At 50.4% G+C, this 10,659-nt stretch overlaps 1 protein-coding gene across 1 annotated transcript; it reads left to right on the top strand.

Annotated features, from left to right (window-relative positions):
* The first annotated feature begins 3,482 nt into the window (after positions 1-3,482).
* Positions 3,483-9,105, top strand: DNASE1L3 (deoxyribonuclease 1 like 3). Its single transcript, XM_042017437.1, has 8 exons — positions 3,483-3,683; positions 5,144-5,232; positions 5,851-5,943; positions 6,201-6,313; positions 6,812-6,924; positions 7,243-7,400; positions 8,248-8,344; positions 8,593-9,105. The coding sequence occupies exons 1-8, from the start codon at positions 3,546-3,548 to the stop codon at positions 8,719-8,721; spliced, it is 930 nt and encodes a 309-aa protein (XP_041873371.1). The 5' UTR covers positions 3,483-3,545; the 3' UTR covers positions 8,722-9,105.
* The last annotated feature ends 1,554 nt before the right edge of the window (positions 9,106-10,659 follow it).

A 10,659-nucleotide genomic window follows, 5' to 3' on the forward strand; every position in this document is an offset into this window, starting at 1 on the left:
TGTATTTCAGATTACCTCCTGCTCCTCTACAGCTCAGCTAAGCAGCCTCCTTCAAGAAACTGAAAGCATGATGTGGCTTTTTTCCTTCGACTGCCTTGTAGTGGGCAGGCTGTCATGCTTCAAACCACTAGTTGAACAATACTGACATATTAAATTGAAAAAGAAAACCCTATCAGAGTCCTGGACCAGCAAAGGAGTTGTGCTTTGATGGTAATTAGTTAAGTAGAACACTTACCTTCCAGAATTATACATAAAAATTAAGTATCAAAGATTTGATTCAAAACATTCCGCATATCTTGCACACCAAATACTTTTACCCTGCATTGCACCAAAATGCCAGAGGGTAACACCAAGACAATTACTGCCATTATATTGGCACTGAAACCGCTTCCCAAATCACCATATATGGCCTGAAGCCCAGCTATGAACTTCAGCAATACAAAATGGCCCAAGTGTTTTGCTACTTATTAACTTGAAAGTCCGGGAGACTGTGATAAAATACTCTGCCTGATGGTTGTGATAAGGTCACCAAGAGCCCAAAGGTCATTTCATTTGCCCAAAGGAACCTACTTTTATGGTGATGACATCTTTGGGGCTGGCCCTTCCTGGACCTGCCCCTGCCACAGTGGATGTTTACAGAGTGGCAATTTGTGTAGAAATGGTAAAAATTAAGAAAAATGTAACACCTTGAAGCCTGGTATGTGAAAGGGGAGTCCCCTTGTCCAGAAAACAGAGCTGTGGTGGCACCTGAGGAGCACCAGCCTGGGGGTGTTGGTCCCCACACTGCCCCTCACACCCAACACCACCTCTGCCCATGCTGCCCCTGGTTCCCTGAAGCCAATCTCCTCTTTGTGGGAACAGGCTAACGGGGATGTTGAGTGGGGAAGCAGGGACACCCCAATGGGCTGGGGCTCAGGCAAACCAGGCCAGCCTTTGCACCCTTTGTTGAAAGGGCACAGCAGCACTGGTGCCAAACCCCTGACCAGCACAGACACCACATCTTTCCTACAGAGAAGAAATGAAGCTTCAGCCAAGCCCCAAGCACCCCCTGGGTGCTCCCCCCTCATGGAGCATCCTGTGAGTCACGCTGCCCTTCAAGCCCAGAATAGGCTTCCTCTGCCAGAGCAGAAAGGGATGTGGGCTGACCCCTCAGTGCCTCCCTCCAGCCCTCCCAGGGAGGCACAGGAAACCTCAGAGATCCTCTCAGTCCAATTCTGCCAACAAAAACAATTCTCTGGGTTCCCTACAGGCAGCCAGATCTGCAGCCAAAAGGAAGCAGCTGTGCCCGAAGGGAGAGGAGAAACCCCCACATGGCTGCAGAACCCTCACACCCCGCTGCCCCACAGGGCAGGCGTGTGATACAGGGACACATCTCACCCCATCCATCCCACAGCACCTTCTTGGGAGTGGGAAGAAGATGGAGGGCTGAGTTGCTGCTCCAGAAGTAGCGACACACCAGCCACAGCCCCCATGCACCCAGGACCGGCTGTCAGCAAAGCCTCGCCCAAGGGCCCCAGGCAGCACCTTCTCACTGCTCCGAGCTCTTGCCCAAACCGGCTCCTGCATTGCCCTCAGCTGCCTCTTCTCCCCTGGGATCAGGGAGAGGCTGAGGAGGGGCTTTATTAAGGAATGTTCCACAGGTACTGCTCAGCTGGAGAGGGTGTCCCTCACCTGGCATTAGTCCAAGTGGGAACAAGAACCCCAAACTGTGTTGATTTCATCAGCAGCTTCTTGTGCAAGAGCAGGGCAGCCCTGAACTGTCGGTGTTCATGCATCCACATGGAGCATGTTTTATGACCTGATAAGGAGCAAAGAGGACATGCACAGAAAGTGAAGTAAACAGGGAGTAAAGTGGTGCAGAAAGGAACATGAACTCCCTGTGTCACTCCCCACAGGTCGACTGGCTGCAGTTTGTCCTGGTGATAATGCCTGGGGTGGAAGAGAAAGGGGTAACTGACAAGCCAGGAGCCCTGAAGATAAACACAGCACTGACAGCCATGGTTCAGGGTCAGAGCCTTCATGGGCACCACAACAAGCACTTGCTCTTTGATGCCAGGGCAGCCAAAACAAGCCTGATCTGGGGGAGAGCTCTGGGTTTTGATGACTCTGACCCTGAGGCTGCAGCTGCTGTCACAAGCGTTTGGCTCAGGCTGTGCTTTTAGAAGGTTAAGCTGTAGATTTACACCCCTCTAAGGCTGTCACTTTCCCTCCCCTCTCTATTAGTTTCTTCCAGAGCCTGTCCTGCCTGGGAACACCTCACTGGAGAGCCAGAGGAGAGGAAGCACCATCTAAGCCCTATTATTTTGGAGGATCACCTGCCCACTCCCCAAGTAGCTCTGTTGGTTGGCAACACCGAGGTAATGTGGTGACATGTCCCTTGCTGGCAGCCAGCGCTCCAAATTTCTGTAATGCCAAAAGGGATTTGTGTGCCTATTCCAACACCTGCAGCCCATTCCCTGGAGAACTTGCCTCCCCAGGAAGGCCTACATCCCACTGCTTTCAGCTGTGCCATGACTTTGGGAACCCCTCCCTGTGCTGTGCTTTGCGCTGTCTCCATCTGAGCCTGTTCAGTTGGTTCAGTGTTGGCAGCCATGCCCTGGTGCCTCTGGATCTAGACCTGCTCGGGTAGCAGGGTGCAGGCAGGCTGGATGTTCCCAGAGAAAGGAAGGAGGATGTGAAAGCACCCCATAAGCACAAGGGGAAAAATTCAAGACACTTAAAGATGTCATTTAGCTTGACCTCTTGTTACACGTCCTGCCATTATAACCTGGTTGAGAACCAACAAATGTGTCTCTGGCTGAGGGCTGACATGTGGTAGAGGATTGAGGGAGGGTAGGGGGTGGTTTCCCTGCAAAGGCCACCACTTCCCTGCAAGCCATCCCACCTGCAGCATCCTCACTCAGGTGTTTCAGCCAAACTCCTGTGTCCTCTTCCACTGCACAGCACAAGCCAGACTCACATGCACAAACCAAGACTCCTGTGCTGGGGACATTTGGCCAGGAGATTGACGACAGTGCTGGGACATCATGTATCTTCCCATGGCTGCCTGTCCATTCCAATGGGCTTCTGGTGCCCTCCAGAAATCCCAGTCTTCCCTCCTGCTGCTTCCCAGATCTGAAAGGCCACCCACCCCATCCTCTGCCTGGTCTTGACTGCTGGCCTGGAATGGCCCAAGGGAGCCTGGTCCTGGTCCAGCACTGCCCAGAGTGGTCCCAGCTGGTGCCCAGTCATGGCAAGCATCCCACAGCTGGTGTCTCGCTGTGGGGAGGGATGCTGTGTTCTGGCAGAGCGGTTGCTCTGCCAGGATTCAGAGGTTGGCTCAGAAGAGCCTGTTTTCCCCCCAGGCAGAAGTTCAAAGTCTCCATGTTGCTTTGTGCTGGGAGATGGAAGTGAGGGAAAGGAGGAAATGGTGATTCCTGTTCATGATTGACACAGCTGACTGCTCAGTTTGACCTCCCAACCAGCCACAGGGGGACGGATGCATAAACACACACACTCATACATATTTACAGGCACGCTCACAGCAACGCATTTTGCCCAGATCCATGAAGATGTTGCTCTTCTTCTTACTTTCACTCCTCCATTTCACCCCATCTCTGAGCCTAAAAATCTGCTCCTTCAATGTGAAGTCTTTTGGAGAAACTAAAATAGCCAAACCTGAAGTTGTCGATGTCGTGGTAAAGGTACGTTTGTTTGCCGGGACGAGACAGACACTGAGCTTTCCAAGGGTTTCTTAGATGCAGAATCTTGCACTTTATTTGTCTTTCACAGTTAAATATCAAGTAAAAAAAAAAAGAGCGAATTATTTAAAAAACATAATATGCTTAAAGTAAAGGTCAGCCTGTGTTTGAACAGAATGTATGTTGTTATTTTAGCCTTTATGGGAATATAACAGAAACAATATTTGCTGTTTCCTTTGCAAATTGAGTTAGGAAAGGAGGAAAACCTCAATGCACAGTAAAAATAATTTTCACTTTGAATCCACAAAGCTTTGTTTTGTGATACATTATTTACCTTCCTTATGTGCTAGTTATTATCAAATATTCTTGTCTAATTAAACCTATTCTCAGGACACCAAATAGTATCTGTCATATTAGAGTCTGGTAGAAATCTGAAAAGCCCAATTACTAATTTCAGTAAGTAAACCCTCACCATCAGGCTGCCTCTGCAGAAGCTGAAGATAACCTTGCTTCTAAAAAGAACCACCTTTTAGACTTGTAGCTTTGAAAATGCCCTCCAAGATGCCACAGTGAGGGAGGACGTGGGGCTTGGCGTTAGTGCATGCATGGGGTGGCTGTGCATGCAGAATGGCACCAATGAGCAGTGGCACCATAGCTGCATTTATTTTAGTTCCTTTTATTGCTGACTGGCAGAGAAGGGTAGTTTGCTTGGCTTTGCCATTCCCAGACCACTCTTCCTATACAGCCATCATTGTGGGCGACATATACTAACTTACGGGGTAACTTAGATAATTGTGGGTAGGTTTCAGAGGGCAAAAAGGGGCTTTTTTTCCTGACAAAAATCACCCACAAAGTTTAAAGAACAATGAAACTAGGGGCAGGAGGAAGCTCCTGAGAGTGTTTGGCTTTGTGTGATCTGGGCTTTCCCACAGGGAATCCCACCAGTAGGTGTGGGAGCTGAGCCTGCAGTCCCTCTGAGGTGTGCAGTCCGCTGGTGTCGGGACCCCATTTTCAGACAGGGCATTTCTTTGGGCTCCAGGGGCTATTTCAGAGGAGTCTGCAACAAACTGAGACAGGTGAATGCTGACCGCGGGGAAGGAGTGGGGCAGGGCAGAGGCAGCACCCCAGCAGTTGTGGTGATGGTGGAATCAGGCTCATAGCAGGGACTTTTGCTGCTCCTTCCCTTCCACACTTCCTCCTCAGGGTCAGGTGCTGAAGTTTTCCACTAAATCTGAAACCATTCTGCTCCCAGCTTCTCTCTCCCAGCTCCTGCTGGGACGTGCAGCAGCTCTGAAAGCAGAAGAGCATTGTTCCAGCCCCTGCTCCCCTCCCACGATCCCAGGCTGGGTGCCACTTCTTCCACAAAGGACTTCCTCCATGCCTGTAACCACTTCTTTCTAACCCCTTCCTAATCCTCTAAGACCAGCCATGTGCAAACTTCCTCCTGCTCCTTCCCCTTGCAGATCGTTTCCCGCTGTGACATCATGTTGCTGATGGAAATAAAGGACAGCAAGAACCGTGTTTGTCCTCTCCTGGTGGAGAAGCTCACCAGGTAGGGTGGCCATGGGCAAATGGACAAATATTGGGAAGAGCCTGTGCTCAGCTCAGTGCCACCTTCCTGGGGCAAAATCTTAGGATCTGGGCTCTGTCCCAGTGTCAAGGAAGGACCAGGCTCTGGCAGTCTTGCTGAGGGACAGGAGCAAAGCCAGTTCCAGACCACGGCAGAACACATTTTAGAATGAGTATAACCAAGGTAAATTCAATTTGGTACGGAGAAGTTCCCAAAGGAGAAAAAAAGGAAGGGGAAATGCCCTCACTGGGCTGGCATCAGGCTGCAGCAGAACAGCCACCTTCCTGCAGGGCTCGGAACTGCTTTAGATTAGGGATTGCCTGCCTGGAATGACAATCCGGAAGAAACAGCAGCGTTCGGCTGGCTGGACATGAGACCCAGCTGAAAGAGAGACAGAGGCTGCAATGAGCAGGGAGAGGGTGGACTGGAGAGCCGGTGATGGAGCAGGGGTCCAGCTCCTGAGAAGGGTTTAGTGTCTGTACCCACCTCCCTCTGAGGTCAGGCAGGCAACACCCAGACCCTTGGGCACACGCAAAATTATCTCCCTCTCAGTCCCCTGTGAGTGCAGAAACAAACTCAGGAACACCACTTTCCTTCCAGCCAGCTGGCGGGGCCAAAGGAGGAGTACAGGTGCGTGGCCAGCGAGAGGCTGGGAAGGAACAGCTACAAGGAGCAGTACGTCTTCATCTACAGGTGGGTGAGCCCCCTTTGCCAACAAGCCAGCCCTCCCCCTGCCCTCTGGGGCACAGCCCCTGGAGATGGGCTGGACATGGTGGTGGCTTTGCTCTGAGGGAGCCGGAGAGGCTCTGCAGGTGGCTTGTGCTGTGCCTGGATGTGGGGATCATCCCAGCACAGCCACCAGTGTGGCTGTATCCATCCCAGACTACGGCCTGGGGGCCAAGTCAGAGCACGGAGTCAGTGTTAGACATGGCCCGTTCATTCTGCTGCAGGCAAAATCAGGTATCGGTGAAACAAACTTACCAGTACCCTGACACCCAGCCTGGGGACGAGGATGTCTTCTCCAGAGAGCCCTTCGCCATCTGGTGGCAGTCTCCCAAAACCGGTGAGGTGTTTCAGAAACAAGTCTTTGTCCCCCTGTGAGTCAGCAGGGCAGCGCCGGCTGCACCCGAGCACGTCGAGGGCAGGCTCAAGGGGCTGCATCCAGACCCCACACTGCTTTTCCTTCCGAGAGCAGCATTCTCCCTTCGGGGCCGCTGCCTCTGGGAAAGCCCACAGCCCTGCACATGCCCTGCTGGGAAAGCCTCTGCTGCTGCCGTGGGCAGTGGGTTGGTGGATGCATTCCGTGCTTCTGGCATAGCCTGGGAGCAGTTTCTGTGTGGGTGCTGGGTCAGGGTTTGCCTGCACTGGCACAGCTCAGGCCCAGCTGAGCACCTGGAAGGGGACACTGTGCAACCACAGAGATCACCCTGGTCCGAAGTCACAGCAGAAGCTGTTTCTTCCTCAGAAAAACCCCCTTGCTCACAAGTCAGTCTCTGTTTCCTTGTGACTCATTCTCTGTTTAACCATTACGTTTTTCTTGTTGTTCTGCCTTGTTTTGAAGCTGTCAGTGAGTTTGCTATTATCCCTCTGCACACCACGCCAGACACAGCAGTGCGGGAGATTGATGAGCTCTATGATGTGTACTTAGATGTCAAACAGCGCTGGAAAACCGAGGTTGGTTGCCACATCTGTGTCACTAACAGGGCTTTGGTACCGAGGCACTGGCCAAGTTATTTGCTATTCGGAGCTGAAAACCTTAAACCCATTGATAATGAGCCCCAGGGTTTGAGTATCTCTTTGGTGTATTTTCATTGAGTTCTCCACATTTTATACAGTAAACCTGATCACCTAATAAAACTATTATCAGCATGCCCTGGTGTGCCCAGCAGAAAGGAAAAGCCCCACTGCATCCATGGACCATAGTAATCCTCCTTGGTCTTCTTCTGAAAATCTGTCCTCATGATTACATTTGGAAACTCTCCTACCTTCCAGAACTTCATCTTCATGGGGGACTTCAATGCTGGGTGTAGCTATGTTCCCCAAAAGCAGTGGAAGAACATCCGTCTGAGGACTTACTCCGAATTCCTCTGGCTAATTGGTGACAAAAATGACACAACGGTGAAGAACAGCACAAGATGCGCATACGACAGGTAAAGGGCTCACTGCCAAACCACCCACTGGTTATGACTGACTGACAGAAAAATTGTATCAAAAGGTGCCAGTGACCAACAGAGAAAACAAATGTACGAGGCCATCAAAGATAAAACTGCCCAGGGAAAACGTGATCCAAATGCTTCTAGTCAGGAGCACAAAGCCCTTTGCAGAGCAGCCTGGGCAGGATTTACACAGAACCAGCCACTGCTGCGGCTCAAGTGGGGACGGATGACAGGACAGCCAGCAGCACTTCTCATCTGCAGAGAGCCCTGAAGACACCTGGCAGGAGGTGCTGCTGCCTTCTCCATGCCAGCTTTGCACCATGGCTTTTGCTCTTACATTTGTAATTTGGATTGACAGATGCACAGCAAGGTTCTGCTCAGGGAGGGGACACCTCACCTTACCCTGGACATGTGGCAAGTCCTGCTGCCACTGCAGTTCCCTCGGCAGGGACAAGAATACATCAGCTATCAGAGCCCAGAGTCCTCTTGAAGAACAAGTTTCTGGGTCTGAGCAGGACTTCACTGATACTCCAGTCATTGTTGTCCTGTGATTTTTGTATCCAGAGCCGGGCTTTGAAATTTGCAGCATTGTTGGGTGGGTTTAGACAGAAGTCATTTAATGTTGGTTCCAAGGCCAGTGCACACCAAGATATTTATGTGCCTTGCTGCCAAGGAGGCACCTAAAGGAGCTGACATCCTGGGGGGGCAGCCCATGGGTAACAACAAACCACACATAGCTGTGACTTCATCAGAGCTACCTCTCTGGTCACCAGCTCAGTGCAGAGTGGCTGCCACAGGTCAGGCACCCCATCACAGCACCGCTTTCCCTTGCTCCTTGCAGGATTGTGGTCAGTGGACAGAAGCTCATCCAGGCTGTGGTGCCACACTCTGCCAATATCTTTGATTTCCTGGAGGAGTTTCAGATGACTGAGGAGCAGGTAGGCACAGCACAGCCTCTCCAGCAGCAGGGAAGGGCTGTCACGGGAGCACAGAGCCAGCAGTGTCCAGGCAGTGCTGAACACAGACCTGGCTGTAAAACCAGGTCACTGGTGATCATCCCTCCCAAAATGATGCAATGCTCACGTGCCACCTCCCCACATCCAAGCACTGCACCTCCACTTTCCACCCAGGCAGGGCTTGGAGAGAGTACAGGTGACTCCCAACCCTCTGTGCCATTGTCTTGCAGGCGCTGGGGGTGAGTGACCATTTCCCAGTAGAATTTGAGTTAAAAGCAAAAAGTGGCTTCTTCAACTGGCTGAGATCGAAGTTTTCAAAGAAGACGAGACCAAAGAAGAGCCGCCGATCGAGATCATGAATGTGCTGAGTCCTCGTACAGGGCATGGAAATACACAGATGCCAACAGATCTCGTAGAAGACCGGTGCAGATAAACTCATAGCAAGTGCAATATTTAGTGGGGAAAAAACCCCAAATATCTTGTTAGATATATATTTCAAATATTTTGAGTGAGAAGGCAAATTAAACCTTCAGGATGCTTTTTCTTCATTGTGTACAAAAATAAATCAGCTAGAAGCAGCACACTGTACTGATCACAAATGTAAGGAGCTACTGCAGGGCTAAAATACTTCTGTGTACTTTACCTGAACACCTGAAGGGCAGGGAGCCATGTTCCCATGGGCTCTGGAGCCCTGCCATTCCTCTGCAGGGGCAGAAGGATTAAAAGGACCTTTTTGCATCGTATGTGTGTCTGTGTGTGTGTGTTTATGCTTCAGAGCTGCAACCAGCGGGACATGAGTCTGTACCTGGTGGTTTGCAATGTAGAATGTTGCTGAATTTAGAGTATTTCTCAGTGAGGGGTTTAAATTGCTCTCAGCATCCAGGGATTGGGGAAAGACAGAAAGAAAAGACAGAGGGACAGGCAGTGAGAGCCCCTTTTCTGCACTGCCGCAGCTCGGGGCGGCAGGAAGCTGGTGGTTCTCACCCCTGTCCACCTGCAAACCTCAGGTGAGAAGTCCTAGGAATCCCAGGTGACACTGCTGCCAACAGAGTGTCATAAAATTCACATTAAAATCTGATTTCAGCATCCTGACATGGAAGTGAACTGCATCCCTCCCTCCAAAAAAAAAAAATCTCCATGGCAGCTCACAGTCCTCTGATGAACCAGACTTTAATGACGACTATTTAATGTAATGGTGCAGCAATCTGTTTTCCTAGCTCAGCCCACAGGCTGTATTTAGTGCAAACCAAACCCTTCACACAGATGGCATCTGGGGAGTGGGAATAATCCAACTGTTAGTAGAGACAAATATTCATCTCCCTTCATCAATGCACCCCAGGTTGCCTGCTGAAGGGGCAGGGAGGGCAGGCAAGTGAGAGAGGCTTTGTGGGGAGGAAAACAGTTTGGCCTTTGTGAAACCCACTCTTCAGGGAGAAGAATTTGAGGAAAGAAACTAAATCAAGAGAAAATTATCCCCGGGGGGTGTGTGCAAGGCAGACAACAAATCCTCCAACTTTCAGTAGCAATTAGACTTGAAATGATCCAGCATTTCATATGCTCCCTCACTTATACTGCTGTCAATGCACAGGAAAAAGCCTGATTTAGAACAAATATTTACATTGGGATTTTTATAGAGATGCCACCGTCTGGCTGACATCAGTGATGGTTCATGTGAAGGCTGAAATCAGTCTGGGTCTCTGCACTCACATCTTGCTCCTATGTAAGCACCTTCTGTCTTCTGGCTTTCAGAAAGGAGCAGTACACAGAGAAAGAAATCACCCTCCAGAAAAGCAATAATGGACACATTCAGTCATGAAAAAGATGTAATTACAGCTAAGTTTTACTGAAAATATTTGTCCTTATTTGCAGTATTGGGTATAGCCCTTTATCCAGCACTTGAAGATAAGAGATGTGGGCAAAGGAGTGATGTCAGTGGCTGTGGATCCAGAGCAGCATGCTGGGTTTGGCTGGGATGGAGTGAGTTTTCTTCACAGTAGTTGCATGGAGCTGTGTCTTGGATTTGTGCTGAAAACCGTGTTGATAACACAAGGTTGTTTTTGTTACTGCTGAGCAGTGCTTACACTGAATCAAGGCATTTTCTGCCTCTCACCCCACCAGCGAGTTGGCTGGGGATGCACAAGAAATTGGGAGGGGATACAGCCATGACAGCTGATTCCCACTGACCCAAGGGATATCCCATACCAAATGGAGTCCTGCTCAGCACTCAAAGCTTGGGGAAGAAGAAGGGTTCATCTTGCAGAGATGCTGAGCACCTGACCAACAGAGACACATCGTAA

The sequence above is a fragment of the Corvus kubaryi genome, unplaced genomic scaffold (genome assembly GCF_017639235.1).
Source record: "Corvus kubaryi isolate FWS band 111438036 unplaced genomic scaffold, C.kubaryi_AGA036_p1.0 136, whole genome shotgun sequence".
NCBI lineage: Eukaryota > Metazoa > Chordata > Aves > Passeriformes > Corvidae > Corvus > Corvus kubaryi.

Excerpts from the sequence above, each read along its gene's own strand:
- DNASE1L3 (XM_042017437.1), top strand. The coding sequence starts at position 3,546 with ATGAAGATGTTGCTCTTCTTCTTACTTTCACTCCTCCATTTCACCCCA. Across the intron at positions 3,684-5,143 it reads TTGTCGATGTCGTGGTAAAG|ATCGTTTCCCGCTGTGACAT; the intron begins GTACGTTTGTTT and ends TTCCCCTTGCAG. Across the intron at positions 6,925-7,242 it reads AACAGCGCTGGAAAACCGAG|AACTTCATCTTCATGGGGGA; the intron begins GTTGGTTGCCAC and ends CCTACCTTCCAG.